The sequence below is a fragment of the Anoplophora glabripennis genome, unplaced genomic scaffold (assembly GCF_000390285.2).
Source record: "Anoplophora glabripennis isolate ALB-LARVAE unplaced genomic scaffold, Agla_2.0 scaffold196, whole genome shotgun sequence".
Lineage (NCBI taxonomy): Eukaryota > Metazoa > Arthropoda > Insecta > Coleoptera > Cerambycidae > Anoplophora > Anoplophora glabripennis.
This window is the reverse complement of record NW_019416363.1, coordinates 595589-615786: the sequence shown is the minus strand read 5'-3', so window position 1 is coordinate 615786 and position 20198 is coordinate 595589. Positions and strand designations below refer to the sequence as shown.

General features: G+C 30.6%; 1 protein-coding gene and 1 long non-coding RNA gene across 5 annotated transcripts in view; one reads left to right on the top strand and one right to left on the bottom strand.

The window, feature by feature from the left end:
• Positions 1-19046, top strand: part of LOC108908322 — a 112931-nt gene extending 93885 nt beyond the window's left edge. For 3 of the 4 annotated variants that reach the window (XM_023454267.1, XM_023454270.1, XM_023454268.1), the window contains exon 2: positions 15927-19046. In XM_023454267.1, coding sequence (XP_023310035.1) covers positions 15950-16882 — 933 coding nt within the window. In that variant the 5' untranslated portion in view covers positions 15927-15949 and the 3' untranslated portion in view covers positions 16883-19046. Of the gene's footprint in view, positions 1-15470; positions 15527-15926 lie in introns of those variants that run through there. The other variant, XM_023454269.1, reaches the window with a different exon arrangement.
• On the bottom strand, positions 27-858 carry LOC108908331. The gene is made up of 3 exons (XR_001964364.1): positions 766-858; positions 561-700; positions 27-183 (listed from the first exon to the last, which is right to left on the bottom strand). It is a non-coding gene; the product is annotated as an uncharacterized LOC108908331 (long non-coding RNA).
• Positions 19047-20198: the final 1152 nt, after the last annotated feature.

Below are 20198 nucleotides of genomic sequence, written 5' to 3'. Positions count from 1 at the left end.
TTACATCAAATAGATTAAACCAAATGTTCATAGTGATAAGAATATATATTTATGGTATATAATTATATACCTATATTTACATATGTACATAAATACATTTACATTGGATATTTCGATTATTCCAAATTGTTCCAAAATGCCAATATCGCTGTTAGAGAAAGTTCTTTCAAAGTCCAAGTTAATCTGAAAAAAAAACACTATATGAAACAAAACCAAATAAATCAAACTCAAACAAAGCTTAATGCTATACAGAAAATAGTTAAAACTATACACAAGGTAATTTTTGTGAAATGCATAAATGTTAAAGTATTGGGAATATTACAAAACGGGCAAATTTTGACTTAGTAAATTCGAATTTTTAATCAAAATGAAGCAGTTTTTCAGATAATAAAAAGCGACAACTTTTTTATGACAACACTTGGGAAAATTAATGTATTAAATGAATATCTTTACAAATGATTTTCCGGATAATTTAAATAACTAGAAGCTGATGAGTTAAAAAGTTAACAATATAAATTTAGAGCGAAAAGTCTTAATATTAGAGCAGGATTTGCACTTACCTAAAAATAACTGCACGGTTTCACTAGAAAGTCTCCAATCTATTACCTAGTAATTGCTCCATACTTGCTTCAACTGGTTGTAAAAAGCTTAATTAAGTACACTTTTATACTCTAACTCTTAAAAAAAACCGACGTTCTTGCTGTAAACATAAATGCTATTGTACTCTGTAATGCATAGGTATATTTACAACATGCAGTTACTTACCTATGTGCAAAATGCAAATGGCGGCGAATAATGCTGAACTAAACAACGAAACGTTAGGTACGAACTGCTGAACAGAAAAGGAAAAGACGCGAGCTTCAGACAAACGAAACATCTAGAATACGTTGACTCGGCTAACTTCGCAAAACGCACCGACGCACTTCATCGTGCCCTCCCACACCTGCATTCAATCTACGCAGTGTCCCACGTAAATGGTTTTACTGCGTGCGCCCGATAAATTTGGAATGAATCAAATTTTATATTTTACGGAATAATATTAATAACTTTTCATGAATTTTATAAAGTAAATATACATATTTATTTTGAATGGAAGGTGGCAATTCTTTGCAAGATGCAATCGACATTTTATTAAAACTTCATTTAATTATTTGTTTGTATTAATTTGCTAGATGGTACATACTTGTAAAAGATTCCTTCAGTGTTATATTTTAATTATTATAAATTTGTAAGTTTATTATTGAATAACAAAAAAGTAATAAAGTATCAAGTCAAATACCTAAAGCCGAAAATACCGATTTTGGTCTATTATTATGTTTTTGTATTTTTATATAGAGATATTATTACTAATAAAGAAAATATTATCAATGTAAATTAATGTACCTGTTTGATATTTCTATATCAATAAGTTATTTGCATCTTCTTGAGGAAATTAGCTATTATTGTTAAAGGAATCATATTATTAGAGAAATTAAAATATCTTTTTAGACTGAAGCTACTTTCTTTTCATCAAGAAACAAGTGGATGTAAAATAGTGAGCCACGTATTCATTTTAATTCCCGAGATCTATTTCAGTTACGCTCTGTTAAATACTCAAATTGAGAATATATTATTCCCAATGAACTAATATTCCAAGAAAATCAAGAACTACATTTAAGAAACATCGTTTTTTCAATTTAATGATAGTTTCTTTCCATCAAGAAACAAGTGGATCTAAAATAGTGAGCCTCGTATTCATTTTAATTCCAAATCTATTTCAATTAACCTCCGTTAAATACTCAAACTGAGAATATATTATTCCCAATGAACTAATATTCCAAGAAAATCAAGAACTAAATTGAAGAAACATAATTTTCTTAATTTAATGATATTTTCTCCATTTGATACTATTGTTTATTTAAAAACTTGAGAAAATCTGCATTCTCTCTTTGAATATTTACTTTTTTGTGTGTACCAGACGTTTTTATGCAAAATAATCATGGAAAATTTCGAGAAAAGTCTGCGTATGTGTTAGCAAAGTCGTGGAGGTCATTTCCTCGATATTCTATTCCATATATAACCCTATACTGTAGGTATACTTCCTGAATCAATAACAATTAAACAATTTATAATTAAAAACCTAAAATTTTCTCTTTGGAAAAAAAATTATTGGTTTTAAAATATTTGACAGATATAGACAGACGTGATTGCTTCCGTGCACGTCCTTTGACATTATTTTTAAAACGATTGACAAAGTCAAATCCTTCGAAAATCGGTTAATAAAACTAGAGAGCTCTTAGAGGAATTAAATTTCTAAACGATAACACCAAAGTCGTTGACTATCTCTCTAGATTCGTATGAATTTCTTGTACCTACATATTTGCTCTTTCAATTTTGGTATACAACTGTTTTTGCAAGGTTATGGCGGTTTTCAACTAAACGGACAGTTGAGTTTATGTCCTGTTTGTGTTTTCTAGAACCTGAAAAACAAAAACAAAACTGAAACAAACCCAAAACTCTTGTTTCCATCAAGCGGGCTACATTTTGTTCGAGTTTTGTTTTTGTTTGTCAGAACACATTTTTTCAATAACCAACCAACATGTTTAGAGAAGATTTTTTTATTCTTAGTTATGGCTGGTTTATACTGAAATCCTTGGAAAAGTGTCCCAACTCGAACTCCATCGATGGATATCTGGGAAACCACTCTAAGGATTTTTTGAAATTGTGATGGTATAATACGGACCGTGGGGTCCACCAAGTTAAAATATTTTCAAGGTCATCGTACTTCCGGTTATACCGGAAGTCGATACTAACTTTCTTATTTTAAATGAAACCCCCTGTATATTATTGCATCATCCATTTTTAAGTTGAAAACATATAGTACACTCCATATTTAGGATTGGCCGGTTCCGAGACATTTTGATTTTTAAACAAAAATTGACAGATGCAGACTGTCAACAAAATTTAGTTTTCCCGGTTTATTCCTTTGTGCAAATTGGACATTTTGTAGAGGAAGACCTAATTTATCGAATTTAACATGAAAATTTTCCAGTTTTTATATAGGGTGGTCAAAAAAAATATCGAATTATGAAGCTCAGAAAATGTGGAAAACTGGAAATTTTTAAATGGAAACCCCTAATTTTTTTGCAATAATATACAGGGGGTTCCATTTAAAATAAGAAAGTTAGTATCAACTTCCGGTATAACCGGAAATACGATGACCTTGAAAATATTTTAGCTTGGTAGGCTCCACTGTCCGTATCCCACCATCACAATTTCAAAAAAATCCTTCGAGCGGTTTCCCAGATATCCGTCGATGGAGTTCGTGGTATATGTACGGTTAAAGTGTTTACTTGGTTAGTTAGTTACTTTGTATCCTAGCCAAGTAAACACTGTAACCGTACACATATATATTTTTTAATAGCTATAATACATTAATGATTAAAATATTGTTTTTGGGAAGAAGAAAACGCCAATATAAATATTGGGTTGGATCACTTAAATAGAAAACACAACACGACCGTTTCCACTAAACAGACTCGAGTTTCAAAACACGTCGAAACCTTTTGATGTGACCGCTTTCGAGCGGGATCCGAAAAACAAAATTCCAACTGTCGCAAAACACGCCAGTCCTCAAAAAGTTTGTGAAAAGTTACAGTTTTGTTTTATTCAGCACAAGTTAGTGTTTTGTTTTTGTTTTGTCCGTTTAGTGGAAAACCGCCTTTACATATATATTTTATTATTGGTTGATTGATGATAGATTGAAAGAAGGTGTTGCAAATACAGTATGCATGCATCTAATGGTTGTAAATTGTTACCAGCAATTTTTGGTGCAGTAATAGCGAAGATTATAAAACCATTAGCACTACTGACACAGGTAATTTCTTTAATACTCCATTTGGAATAAGAATATGCAGGAAACTACGTCTGTTGTTATGTCTGTATATTCTGATTGAGGTACCTACACTTATTTAAAGAAATAGGCAAATTTCAAGAAAAGATTATTAAAATGTCATATAATTATCTAGTTATATACTAATTATTTTATCATCGTCCATTCACTATTTGATGCAGGTGTGTCTCATAGAAAAATAGGAAAAGATTGATCAATTCTTAAAACATTTTACGGTAGGTAAATATTTGAATCGCTGCATCCCTCTAAGTTTTATAAGATCTAAAATTTCAAAGACAACACTGTACACATCATAGATTAAATTATTTGACTGTCTGTAAAAATCATCAATACAAAAAGAAGGAAAAATCAGGGCGCCTACAATTTTTACAGCATCAAAGCAACACTGTTTAAAGCATTTGGGCGGGTTAAACGTGAAGCGAATCCAACACTTTATCCGATTTCTAATTTGAATGCTCTCGAGCTAATAGAACGATCGACTCGAAGACTTGATAGACGATATATACGACCTTGTGAAGTTTTCGCTTACGAAATGCACCGTTAGACAAAGCAACTTAGAAACTGGAAACCGCATTGTGAATTCATACCGTGAAATAAAGTAACAGTAAATTGCTATTACCCGGCTGCCTTAGCACAACCTGTGTGTTATACAATCCCGTTTGTATAAGGAACGTTCTCCATGTCTAGATATATGCATAATTAGAAATTCGTGGGTCAGCGTTTTTGGCAGTAATGTCTTTTAAAGCAAAGCAATTTCATTTACAAGATGGTATATACTCATGTTTTTATTATCAATAGTATGCTTGCTTTGATAAGTAAATTAAGCGATACTGATATATTTTTAATATGTACACCATCTGATTATAGTAGAACAAATACTTAAGTAAGAGAGTACTAATGTTTTGAAAAGTATCATAAACACAATTAATTAATTATATTAAAAGTAATATAATTGTTTAAAAATATCTAAAGTGATGTCTATTTATAAAAGGGGTAATACCAGTGATCCATCCAAATAGAAACCCACATCAGTGATGCCTCAAGTTACTATAAAGTACATTCCAAAGTAAACAAGACAACAAAATAGGTATTAACGTGATGATTTTAATATGATCCAGAAACCAAGTGTCAAAATTCCGAATGAAACGCGCTAGACGGGCCAAAATCCAAAATATCTCATTTGGAAATTAAAAATGAAGATAATGTTGATTTGCTTTTACGATTCCAAGAGCATCATCTACAACGAATTCGTTCCACCAGGCCAAACCGTTAATGCATTCTAACTTAGCTTTAGAAGCTTTTGGTGCATCGTATTCGTCGTATTGGGTTAGAATATCGCGCAGAAGGAAGTTTGTTGCACGATAATGCGTCATCTCGCCAATCGACACGCGATCGATTTTTTAACTAAAAATCGCATTTTAAATGTCAATCACTATTTCCAGTATTCGCCCAGCTTGGCACCGTGCGACTCTTACCTTTTCGAAAAAATTCATTTGCCGATGAAAGGAAAGCTCTTTGTGGATAGAAAAGCCATCCAAAAATCTTGTACCGACATCCCGAAGGACAACTCTCATTCGACATGCTTTTAGAACGTGCAAATCTCTGTATTGAATCAAAAGGGGACTATTTTGAATAAAATCGGTTTTGCCGAAAAACTTTTATTTATTCTTATTTTTAAAAAGCCCTGTTTGCTTTGGATCGCATTTTCAACTTTTTTAATTGGTATGTAATAATTGACTGCTTAATATCAGTTACAATATGTACCTAAACGATTTGTGGTATAATTTACAATTTTTAGATTTAAATACAGCTTTAGACTGTACTTACTGATCTTTTGAAATAAATTGTACTTTTATAGCTCAGCAGAGAATATGTCTTTTATCATCTTATTTGATTAACATATTTTTAGTATGTTATTTATAATCACGTTAAATCCACAATGTCGTAAAAAGAACATAGAGTTCTACAAGATTCAGTTTTGGGTCCTTTAGTTTACCTTATTTACGTTCATGATTTCCCTTTTAAATATTCTTTTTGATGATGACACCAACATGTCTTCATCGAATTCTAATTTTCCAATCTTTACAAACTGACTGGTTTCTAAGTAATAAACTCGCAATAAAACAGAAACAGGTTCGAAACCAGAATGTTGGAGTTAATTCGGAAATTGTCAAATTCTTCGACGCTTATTTGGGTCCAAAGTTATTGTAGAGGCAACTAATTTCATGTAAGTGCAAAAAGTATATAAACATTTGTATCTTCTCCGACGGTTGTTACGTAGTGTCCTTATCTACATTAAAGACAGAATATTACTACTCAGTACAGTGACTTTTTTGCTATTATCAAAACCTGCATGAATTATTTCACCAACTACAACTGTAAAAATTGCTTTAAATGCTAAATTAACATACAGTTTCATTCAGTTACATATTTCTATGGCTTTTTTTTTATTAAATACACACATTTCATAATAGAAAGATATAACATGAAATTTAAATAAACACATAATAGGGCGTACGCATAAAAGCTACAGCATATAATATACATACATATAAAAGAAAAAATATCTTTTGTATTATTAGTTAACAAATACATTACACCATAGGCCAACGAATAGAGATTTTTTGGCACACTTAAATATTACAGCAAATTTCATGTATTACCTTTTGAAAAATACTTAGTAAATGAAGGGATTTCCCCAACAAAGTAAACATTTTTTTTTAAACAGTAAAAACTGCAAAAAACTTTTGTTTTTTACATAATATCTCGAAAAATAATGATGGAATCGTCTTACTCTCAATAGGACTTTTGTAGAGAATAAAAAAACCTATAAAATGTTTTTTTGTGCTATCCTATCGGTTCATTTTTTACAGAGAAAATTCGAAAAAACCTCTAAAATAGACCTTTTTTCAAAAATTCACAACTTTGTCAAATTTGAAGCTGGAAAACCAATCTAGCAGACTGATAATAACAGCGTGGAGATTTACCAAAAATGGTCCGATTTATATTCTGAAAACGGCATCTGAAAGTAGACGACAAAATCTCTAATTTGTATATCTCGGATTTTCGCCTGGGTGATGGGAAATATGCTAAAAATGCCCTTGAAAGTCGCCCGAAACGATCGAAAACCTTAGATTTAAAATATTAGCAAATGAACTTATAAATATATTTTTACAGAATGATTTGGGTACATACATGTTTTGGTACATAGTAATTTGTGGCATTTTGTAATTTGTGGCCAAACATTTTTTTGTCTTAGAATAAACCCAAAAAATAATTTATTTAAAAATTTTGCAAATACTTTACCACAACTTAGGTAATTATTTGTTTCCTTCATACTGCCTGTTATTATTTTGTAAGGATACTTATTTCATTTTACAATTATTGGAATACAATACAATTTGGAGATAATAAATTAATTACATGTATTATTTTCTTTTTCTGTAGGCAATTATAAAAGACAAACTTTATATATTGTACACTTTCTCTATCCCAACCACCTCTAGTAAGAAGTTATAACAAATAACCACTAACACAATTGAAATGCGGGGCACGCTTTGAATTAACAAATAAAAATATATAAATCAAGAGGGTTATGCCTCGCCAATAGCGTTTCCCCTAATGGAAGGAGTAGGGAAACGTAGAACGAGCTCCACAAAGCTTTTCCGCTCTTAAACATGATGTGATACGGTAAACGATTCTGAGTTCTCACGGACTTTTTATCTACCCGTATAAATTCACTGAACAATGTGCTCATATTATTATTGCCGGTATGACCGTGCAATATTTATTATCTCCTGATTAATTTTCATACAGTGTCTCCTAACATCGATGTTCATTAGAGGCGGATCGGTTAATGTAAAAGCTACTGAGTGCAAGTTGCAACCTTCCATTTTTAAATCTACATACGATAAAACTAAAAACACATATTAACAGGTGATACGTTAACACATATCCATTAAATTATTTTAAGTGACAATGTATGTACATATTACGTTGATATGTCTTAAAGAACCCAAAACAAGCTTAAACATTGCATGAATTATACCGAGAGATCCAGAATGACAGATGGCGCCACAACTTACAAATATTTGGTGTGCCGCTCTCCTATTATTTTCACTCTTCATAGTTGGCAACACTGTCAGTGATTTGCTTCGTTCAGTGACGGGTTAAGTGCAGTGGCAATAGGGTCACATATTCATTTTAATCACAAAAATACAATATAAAAAGCAGAATGTTAGCATTAATTAATTTGAGGGGTTTATTAGTTTGTTAAAGGAATAGATTAAATAAGAATGATTTAGATATTATTATTGTTATTAATTTCAAAACTGAGATAAGAACCGATTTTTAACAATTATTTATCTATCTTGTTTTTTTATGTGAACTTCAAAGTAAAAACAACAATTTTTAAATGAATTTACGTTTACTTTCCTCACTTAGAAATGCGAATAAAAAATCTATTTAAAATTTCTTAAATTCTGACATAAAACGTTGTTAACTACATATAAGAAAATTTAAAATAATAATTTCTTTATTGGTATAAAGTTAAAAGAAGTGAATATATACTTTTAATTTTGTCGAAAATTCTGTCCCTACCAGTAATAATAATTTTTGCAATTAATTTGTTACAATTTCTAACAACAATTTAAACATTGAAGTGAAGATAAAGATGTTTAATATTTTTAATCACAATGTATTTATAATGAATATTTAAAATGTCTGCCTTCGTTCTGAATACATAGATTTACTCGTCTTCGTAAACTGTTAAAAATACATTATGTAATTCATTTTCTGTAATATTAGCTAAATTATTTGTTATAGCGTATTTTAGATCTTCCACTATCTGTAAACGATTTACAGCATATATGGAATTTTTTAATGTTCCAAAGAGATAATAAAATCGAAGGGAGTTAAGTCCGCAGGTCTTGGAGGCCATAAGCTTCGACTAATAATGCGATCGTCATAAAATTGTCTTAGGAACTCCAGTGTTGTGTTAGCTGTGTCTTGCCCCATCTTGTTAAAACTAACAATTGTGCAATTCGTCATCATGTAGCTGATTTAAAAATCGCTCAGCACTAACATTATCTTCAAAGAAAATATGTCCAATTATTCTTCGCCGAGATATGGCTACACAAACTACTATTTTAACAGAATGTAAAGCCACTTCCATTAACACGTGTGGATTCTCTGCAGACCACGTACAATAATTGTTTGAATTTATGTATCCAATAAGATGAAACCATGCCTCATCGATAAAAAAGTTATATCTAAAAGGATGTCATCGTTGTTGTTAAACCAGTTAAATAGTTCACTCTCTTTTCATTGTCTAATGGTAATAATTCTTGCACCATGGAAACTTTATATGAATGTAAATGTAATTTTCTTAAAGCTCTGTGTACTGAGCCATATGACATTCCTGTAATTAATATTTTTAAATACTGAAATTTAACAATTTATAAATATTTACCAGCCTGAGCTGAAAGTTATAGTAAAGGTTTAGTGGGACTTGCTGCTAAATCCTCCAGTTTATCTTCAAATAAAACTGACTTTCTTCCAGGTTCAATGATTCTGGATCGCTCGGTAGATTACAGATGTAGGATCTAGAGCTTTGACTACGCCTCTTTGATATATCTATCAATTTCTGATTTTTCTCTTCCATAGAATAGATGGTGCACCCTCACACTCGCACAACACGTACATGTCATCAAATATAGGAAAAGTCCTGAATGCAAAGCGATGCCTACATTAGATTAAAAAAAAAGGACATTTTCGAAGATAAAAGGCTCGATTTTAACAGGATTAGATTGACAACACAAGACTGGTGCTCACTACATTGCATTGTTGACATGTGGGATGGAATGCACAGTGAATTGGCTGTCTCTAGACACTATTGGCTTAAAATGAATTTACCACATAAAACCATTAATTTAACAAAAAAATACGCTATTTTAAATGGCGATTTTAAATACTATTAACCATGTCCGGATTACAATGATATGATAACATTAAACATGTTTCAAATTGATTTTATCTTGTTAGATCATTTTGATATACTTCATATAAGTAATAATAGTTTATATTCACAAAACTTATGTGCATAATAATTATACACATAAAAGCTATTACCTATAATTAGCTATAGCAATACCTATAGTTACTCAAACGCTATCTACTGACGAAACTAATGATTTTTAATATAACAAAAACACAAAACGATTATGTCCTATTAATCTAATTTACTGTGTGGTCACGCGAAAACAAAAACACGGCTCTTCAATGCGTAAATATAATTCAGTAATGGCATTATCGATTCCCGAGTAGGCTAATGTTTTATGAGGATCAAACAATGGAAGGGTTAATTATCTATCGAGTTATGTATTCAAGAGTGACACCTAAATTACTCTTTTAATTAAACAAAATTGTAAAATGAAACGGATGTCAGTTTGAAAGCGCAATAATATTGCCGTGAGTAATTAAAGCAAATGCAAATCGATTGCTGGTGAGGGGCGGGCTGGTTAAAAGGTCATATATCAAATCCGTTTTGTGCTCCCAATACTCTAGATGGGATATTCGGGTTGGGGTTCCTTTACTTATTGTGTCCCAATAACAATGCGAGGTAGTAGATATTAAAAATGAACTGATCTGACTGTTGAGAAAAGTTTCCTGCAATATTTTTAAGTGCTACTTCCTAATCTGACTTCATTTCACATTTATACCATGAGGCGAAGAATTAGGGATCTGGTTGAGAATTCAATTTTAAGCAAAAAAAAAGAGGACATATCAAATAAATATCAAATCAGTTAACAGTCAAATCTAATTTGATGTATCGGATGTGTTAAACAGGTCGCTATTTAAAGACACTGGAACCTCTATTATCGCCACTATAGAGAGACAAAGAGGAATTATATAAATATAGTTATTTACACCATAAAGGAGGTAAGTATTATTTACCAGTCGAGGACCACAGTTCTTTATGGTTCATGAAACAAAGATTAAGTTATATTTTTTGACATTTCTTAATCAATTAATTATTCATTTCTAAGGTGTTTATAAACAAAGCTACATAAAAGTTACAATTTTGCTGGATTTGAATTATTATTTCTAAATGAGTGATTTTCAAATAGAAAGTGCAGCAAAGGCTGCCTGCGAATTTTTATTGCCCGAAAAGTCGAAAGTGCGCTAAGGACGAGCATATGGAAATATCAAAGAATGGGGCCCGAACAAAAATACTGGTGTTTCTGAAATGTCACTGCTAACCTTGTAAACTATGGACTGGCCTTAGAATATTATTAGATTCCTAATAAAATTGCACAGTTTTTGAAACTAGAACATCCTGAAACATATACAGGCCATTCATTCCAAATAACATCGACAACATTGCTGAGTAATACAGGAGTTGATGTATTAGCAATCAAGAGACATGGTGGGTAGAAATCAGCCACAATTGCAGAAAGTTATGTAGCCGACAGTTTAAGCAACAAAAATGAAATAGCCAACAGGATTCTTTACAATGACACTTCAACTCCAGGTTCTAGTAGTACGTCGCATCATGCTGTTTTAATGGATCCGTCAGATAATATTGAGCTTCCGGTAAATGAAATGTAGCGGTCAAATCATTTTGAGACAAATGTGACAATTAGTAAACGCGAGGAGAATAATTATTCAGATTTTATAAATGTTACTAAATGTAATGACTGTACAATTATTATAAATATTTATTCATAATAATTAATAAAATGTAATGTTCATCAAATACTTCTATTAATTTGTTCATAAAATATACATTTATAACTCGAAATCGCTTTTTTCCCTATGGAGGTAAGTTACCTCACTCACCTCCCGTTGTCCATAGCTACTTCCACTTCTACGTTAAAATACACTTACCTCCTTAAAAACAATGTATTAATAGTCTATTTACTATAGTGAGAGCAGTTTTCTATAATAACAGTTCCATAGTCTAGTATTATACGTCATCAGTGGAATTGAAGGAATTATTAGCGAAATTGCTTGTACAATTCGCATTAACTTTCATTGTAGAATAATATTCACTAGCAAAAACACTACTTCTCAGTTTTATGCAAACATCCCATTATGCAAAAACTGTCAAACACTTATAAATAACAGTTAGTAACCAGCGTATTTTATAAAACAATATATATTTTCTTTTTATATAAACCTTATGTTGACTAAAACAATGTGTTTACATGACCTGTTACTTTTTATAAAATTTCAAATTTACCTTTAAAAACTGCCGACCCTGATATCTGAAAAATTAAGCCTAACAGGAAAAAATGGAGTTACTTTTTTCGTTTAAAATTGCAGTCTGAACCAGACGCTTAATTTTTGTCACCTGGTATAAATTACCCTATATTATTGGTATTGCAGTATTTCTTTAAGGGATATTTTAGTTAGGTTAAACCACAAATATTATTCCTGACATATTTTTTAGACACAATGTGTAAGTAATTCCGATTAAAAACTTTTTTTAAATTTCAACACCTTTAAAATAAATCTAATAAGTTGAAAATGTTCTAGAAATATCCAGCCATTAATAACACAGGCCCACAAACAGAAAACGAAAAGTCCTTTTTCCCAGACTAAGTGCGCTTTATGTTTTTGATCACGATCATGGTGTCCATATGACCCCATCACGTCCAGGCCAAGGTCAAATGAAGGTCACACACATTAACTCTAATGATACAATTTTTTTGACCTCGCATTTTAAGAGAGCGGAAGATTTTACATCTGAATTCGCTTCGATCGTTTGGTCGAACCCAATTTTCCACTCTTTCGGAAACCGGGGTCAAAAAAATTGTATTATTCGAGACCTTCATTTGACCTTGATCTAAACGTGATGGAGTCATATGGACACCGGGATCGTGATCAGCGACTCCAAAAACTTAGGGGTCAACTGGTTTGAGACCAATTTTTAATTACACAGAAAAATTAATAACCTACAACAAATATTACCTTATCAATTAATAAAAATTTTATTTCTGACTGTGGAGCATAAATTATGCTCATCTGTTTAGTAAATAATACTATTTCATTACAAAATAATTTAAATAAACTCGCTATTAAGCTTTGTTTTTTTTTCAAACTTCTAAAGATTTCATACAACCGCATTAATATATTATTTTGAAGCCAAAATAAAGAGCACCCTTACTTTTCGTTGTTCTTTGACATAAAATAACAAGTTAAAGCTTGTCTGCTACCGGTGATATTTCAATGAATGAATCAATGTAAATAACAAACCAATATAATTATTTCCAAAATGACCCTAATAAAAGTATCATAAATCACTACAACTGATAGTTAAGCATTTATTATCAGTTTTCTGAAGAACCATTTTATAATGTTTATCCAAAATGGTGTTGTTGCAATGGTACTTTGTTTGAAAACAGAAAACATGTCAAAACTTCTTTGAAAAATGCTAATGATCAAAATTAATATTTAGGGTGGTTACATTAGTATAGATACCCCACTTTTTAAATTTATGTAAGGTTAAGTATTACTTGCTTGTTCATTATTTCAAAAATATTTGTGAGACGTTTTCATCTTGACTATCTAAATTTTTGTGTTGTGCATTTATTGTTAGACGAATCTATGTTTTTCATTTAATATCTGCAATAGTGTTATTTTCTGATACGAACTTATTATTATATACCTGTCTCTTTAGTATTAACTACCTGTGGTAGTTATTAATAATCTTAGGTAGGTACAAATCCCAAATATCTGTAGGTAATACAATAATTAATTATGCTAGTAACATGAAATACTTTTAATATCTGCTTTATTACCTATCGAAAAGGGTCCGAATATTGTATAATTTACCGATTTAGTCTGCAAGTGCACTTGTTTTATGGAACATGGCAGAGGACAGTTCGTGTTTTTGGAGTTTTTGTTTAGACCTGTTCGAGAATGATTCGCAATTATGTGGTACGTATTAAAATTATGATATTGATTTGCTTAGATAATTTAATTGTAAAGCTAATTGCATAAAAAGATAAATTTAATGAATTGTAATTTCCTACCTAGAATCATCATATGTATAAAAGATGATTGAAAATCACATTTTATATTAGCAAAGAGGAACACCTAAATTAGTTCAATTATTTCTTTTCTAAAAAGGAAAATTTTATTATCAGTTATGTTTGAAAACAAATTGTTAAAAGTACAGCTCCAGAAGTAAAGTTTATTTGAAAAAAAGGATTGTTCAGAATTTCCGAACACATATATATAATGAAAAAGAAATATTTGAATTCCAACTAAAGTTTTTTTCTTCAACTTGTTTCATTAAGGATAGGGATATTCGCATATTTTTTTATTTCCCTTATGGTATAGTAAATAATAAAAACTGAAGCCTTGAAATTTTCTATTGATATAAAAGAAAAACATAAAAAAAACAATAGAATGTTACATTTCGAAGCAAAATGGAACGCCCGTTATATGTATGACTTTTGGGTATCCTCTCTTTTTCTGATTACATAATTGCCATTGCATATTTTTGCTAATAAATTTACTAAACAATTTGGAAGCAAATATTGTACTAAAAAATGCGTTTTATAATAACCGCATTATATTCTAGACTAAATTATACTCTTAATTATATTTCTCTTATAAAACGGCAATTTTATACTCCTGATCTGACTCCCATGTATATTCTGTGGGGAACTCTAAAAGTAATTATACAGGGTGTTTCAGAAAGACCTCCCGTAAATACAGGAGGTGATAGTACGACAAAAAATAAGAATTTTTTATCATATGAACTATATCTATCTCCTCTTATTTTCGAGATACAGAGAAACAAAATAAAAAAATTTTAAATAGAATTTTTACGAAAATTTCCAAACGGTGCCCAATATTTTTATGAAATTTAGTATTCCGGGCTTTTTAAGGATGCCAAATACACTGATCTAATTATTTTTTGATTATCTCATAGAGGGCCCTAATTATGCTACATTCCTATTACATTTTAATTGAATTCAAAATTTTTTTAGCTAGGTTTTTTAGGGGCTCCAATTTCTAACGTACAATTTTATTTTCTAAAAATAATGTACCTACTCTTGTTAGAACTTCCTAATGTGGACGGTTTTCGAGAAAAAAGGCTTTTAATTGAACTCTTACAATATTACGGTGTATAAAATAAGTGACTTTTCTCAAAGTAGGCTTACTTCGAAACTTATTGATGGATGTGTCATAAACAACGCATACATTCTCAGTAATATTTTAAACTCTAATTAACTTTATATCAAAATTTCAGTGACTGTAATTAGTCATTACTAACTACAGTCACTAACAATCACTAAAATGTAAATGTTATGTGAATACCCCCTTACATACAAAATTATATCAACTAAATTGGACTAATTAAAATGTTATCAAAGATATGTAAAAAGTAAAAATTAATTTTAATTATATTTTCCGACTACGTTTTATTTATATCTAAACTAAAAGTGAAACTGTGTACCTAGATAAAATAATTTGCTAACCAATCTGTGTAAATATAGACATACTTTCTCAGTAACAAAATTTTTGTTTCAGATTATATCATCAGTCTAGGAGAATGGGAAAATAAGGACTGCTTTGTAAGCGATTCCAAGCATAGTTGTTTATTGGCCACAGAAGATGGTACAACTTTTACATTTATTAGTAAAATAAAATATTGTAAAATTGTCAAACTGTAATGATTTAGCGGTTACCTTCCGTATTCCCTCGACCCCCACCACAATAATTTCACCTTAAATTAGTTACTTTACATCCCCTTTCACTATACTAATGTATAGAACTGCACCACATTCTTGTAATTGTACTTTTTCTATAAAATATAGAACATATTATAATTTTATCGGAAATTAGTTACATTACATCCACTTTTACTATACTAATGCATAGAACTGCACCACATTTTTGTAATTGTACTTTTTCTATAAAACATAGAACATGTTTTACAGTGCTTTAATATAAAATTTTGTTAAAATCTAAAAACCTTCTTGTAGTATTATTAATGTTCTTTTTCTTTATGTTACAGATTGCATCCCATCCTGCTCGAACATGAAGTCTCCATCCGCAGCTACCGATGATTGCGACGATATCTTCGGGCCACCACGCACCTACCCTACCGGGTACAGTCCCCCAAAGAGCCGCCTCTCCATGATATCCCCCAAGTATCGCCAGAAGGAGGAACAGAGAAAGGCTTGGAAGATCAGCTTCAACAAACTCAGTAAAATAGACGACAAGGAAGAATGTCTCTGTAGATGGGTGATGATTAGAAACGTCAAGAAAAGGTTGGAACAAGAAACTATGAATGAAACCATCCTAAAAACCCAGGTTAGTTACCCTCGGTATGACAACGATAACTACCTGAGTCTGAAGAGTGATTTTATGTTCAAGAACGTTACAAGTTACGGTGATTCTCACTACTATAACAGCTCTGAAGATTCCTTCGTGGTTGAGCCAGATTTTGATGCCAAATTAGCTGAGGAAATCAACGAAGTCAACGCCAAGACCATGGAAGCCATAGGAAATTTCGTAGAGGGCAATTTGGGTAGTTCAAACCTACCTAGTGAAGAACCTGCTCCCGAAAACGAAAGATTTACTTCAGGGAAGAGATCCTTCGACGATTTGGAGGATTGTGACGTTCAAGACGTCTTGTCCCAACTATACATGCCACCTACTCCTAGAATGCTCACCACCATCGACGACGACGAGGGCGAGCCAACTCCAAAGCGAATAAAGATGGATTTACCTCCAACAGAAGATTCCATAAGTGTTAGACTAGATAAATCTAGTTGTGATAAATCTGTTTCGGAGTTTAGTGTTAATAGCTTTCTTAACAATAACGTCTCCTCGTCAGAGGCCAGACTGAGGTACCTAAGCACGCAAAATGAATCGGACTCAAATCCATACAGTTGTGGTCACGCTTCCATGTTCAGTGAATTACAGAACAACGTTTATCACAATCTAATCGCATCACTAGAAACGTAGCTTCTCAAAGAACACTCCTAGACAACGATAATTGCTTTTTTAATTATTTATATTGTGATAGTATGATAATTCGTACTTCTTTTTAAAGCCAACAAAGGTTGTAATTTGTTTTGGAAATGTTATGTTGCCTAGGAAAGAAGCTCCAAAGGCATTACACAAAAGTTCTTTCAAACCATGTACAACAAAGCACAAAAATAATGAAACTATTACGAAATGATCCTCTACCAGAAAAAGTACGTTCCAATAAAAACAAAAAATATATTAATAATTATAATAACATAATACTTCATTTGAAAAGTCTCTTCATTTCCTACGCAATTGTACTTTATTTTTATTTTATAAAATATCTCTAAAATTATTTTCAATCTTTCTGTAAGAGTGCAGCAAAAGGAATGATTTTCCAATTCAACAAGTTAAAATGAATTAAGCTTTAAGGCATTATTTAAAATTATGAATTAATTTAATTAATAACAGATATGTGAGAATGGTTTTTGAAAATATTCATGTTGTATAAAATTAAATGGTTTTAAACAACGCATCGAAAGACGGAAATTTTTATAAATTTACAGAATGCATTGTAAAACGCATAGCAATGTAGAAGAAAATGGACTTTTCAGATGAGGTATCATTTTACCATCATTCCAATTAAATCTTTTATGGTAGGAGTTGCCGAAAAATTAACTATAACGATCATTTTTTCAAAACTCAATGCATAGCAACAAATTTACTTTGTTCACGCGTAAGAACTCATATGACGTATTGCACCGCAATAAACTGTTCATCATTCAATAAATTTGTAAATACCTGTATCAACTCATAACTACAGCAGTTGTTAAAAATTTATCAAAAATTGCTGATGTTTCTATTCGAGTATCTGGTGCATTTTTCCCAAAATATATAATTATATTCATTATTTTTGAGTTTACTTGAAAATTTTTCCCACTCAATACCTACCAACGGGCATCAATAAAATAATTCTTATAACAATACTTCTCGATTCCATATTTGTGTAACGGCCTTTGGAAAGCTGTACAATCGATGTTTAACATGTATAAGAATACAGCTCTCTGCTCATAAAAATGTTGTACCTTTTCCTACTAGGCACTTATTGCAGGTTGAATATAGACATATTTTTTTCATCATACAAGAGACGGCGACTTACAATCGGTAATGTGCTACCGAAGCGACGCCGACCTAAAAAATTTAATTTCTTTAGTGGCACACAAAAACGAATACACTTATTTGAAGTGAGCAGCTAAGGAAACCGAGCAGTGCTTCTACCTTGTCGATTTAGGTATATACATGTAGAGAGCAATTCAAATCTGTGATATTATATCTTAATGAGATGTGTTGAACTTAGATTAATTTTAACAAATCTTGTAAATTGTTAACCTAACTTAGATTTTAAAGTTGTACAGATGAGGCTTGTGTGATTTGTAAAGCTCGTACTTCAGAAGTATATAATTTTCTAGAGGCAGTAAGTCCTGCGGCTTTGGTAGATACGTGTCCCCCACGTTCCACATTCATATCAGAGTATGAAAGCAGCTTATACTAGATAACATATTTTTTAAAAAATGAATTTTTATAACGATTTTGGATTTTTATATACCTGCCAAATCAAAATATTTTTGACATAGACAAATCTCTAATATATTTTAGTAGTTTTCTATTATTGACTTAATGATTATTATTATTTGTTAAAATTGTTATTTTAACTGCATTTTTTTTTATAAATATTTTTTATTGTAAAAGGTCCTGCCATATTTTTGTATTCATTGTAATCAAAATTGGACATATCTTTGATTAGTTTAATTTTTCATTATGTTATGTTATTTTTAATTAATTATTATTTTTATTTATTCTAAATCGCATAGAAACATTGTTTATTATACAAATTTGTTTTGTAAGATACCATTTTTAAGAAATCAGGAGGAAAATAATTGTAATAAGAACTATTTTTGTTGATACCAAACGAAGAATGTTACCATGCTGACATACCAGTCCTGTATAAAATTTCTATATTATGAATTATTATACTGTATATGTACATTAAGCATTATCTATTATCATGGATATGCAATAAAGTACCTGAAAAATGACAATTCATTCATTTTTTATCATCCGTTATCCCTAAGAAAAGTTGGTTTAACATCAACTACTTTCCCTTTTGAGGCAAATAAAAATTATTCTTAAGAAGTTTTATTAGTATCGTTTTTTTTTAAATAATTTTGTTTAATATTTCGATATTTTAAAAAATCCCGATACAAAAAATAAAATAGTTAATAAAGTTTTAATACACAGCCTTCATTAATGATTATAAGCCGCATACTAGTAATTTTGTTGGGAACAGTAATATTATTTCCTTCGCGTGGGCAATTAAATTTTAATATAATTAAGAATGACTAAACAACATTATGTTTCAAAATTTTATTTAACCAATATAGGCAGCCGCATTATCTCGAATGTAGACGCAATGGATTTTTAGTTCACAGTACCAATCGTGGAATATTGGTTGCCTATACCCGGTGATCACATGACTTGTAATCACTAATAAAGGGTCTGTATAATATTTCTCTTGATAGTGGTCAAGGTAATTAAACAATTAAATAAAAATATACATTTTTAAATGTTTCCTTATTAGAAATATATACCAGTTGTGCTGAAATACATTTTCTGTTTATAATTACTAGGCACAGAATCATTTAAATACTTATAGATGAAGATATATTGAAAGGACTGCTTGTAGCTATTTCAAAGTAAACAGCATTTTAAATGCAATTGTTTACGAGTATGTTGCCAGTAATAATACACACAACATGTGATACGTAACACTTTATAATGAATAAGAATAATATCCAATAAAAATTTGACCGCTTTGCTTATTAGCACTTCTTTTGAAGGTTTTTTTCCTTGGTGCAGATTTAGATGCTGCTGAACTTTTATAAATTTCTTACAAAAATTTTAAAATTCTGGTACTTGGACTACTTTTTTTGTACTTAATAATTTGGAATATCAATTTTAATTCAAAGTAGTTTTTACACAAAAAGGAAATTTTCACGTGCAAATGACAGAAAAATAGAGAAAATCAATACTAATTTTAAATTCTGAACAAGTTTCCTAACAAAAATTTTTTGATTTCCTATACCACAGGGAAATATACCTAATTTAATTAGAGAAAATATTTCTTTTTATGCGCGACAAATAAGCCTAGTGAACTTTTCAGAAATAAAAGTACATTACAAATTACAGCACAAATATTCCCCAAAATGTACAAAATCCACGAAAATTTTAGTGTTTTTTTTAAATTTTTGTTCAT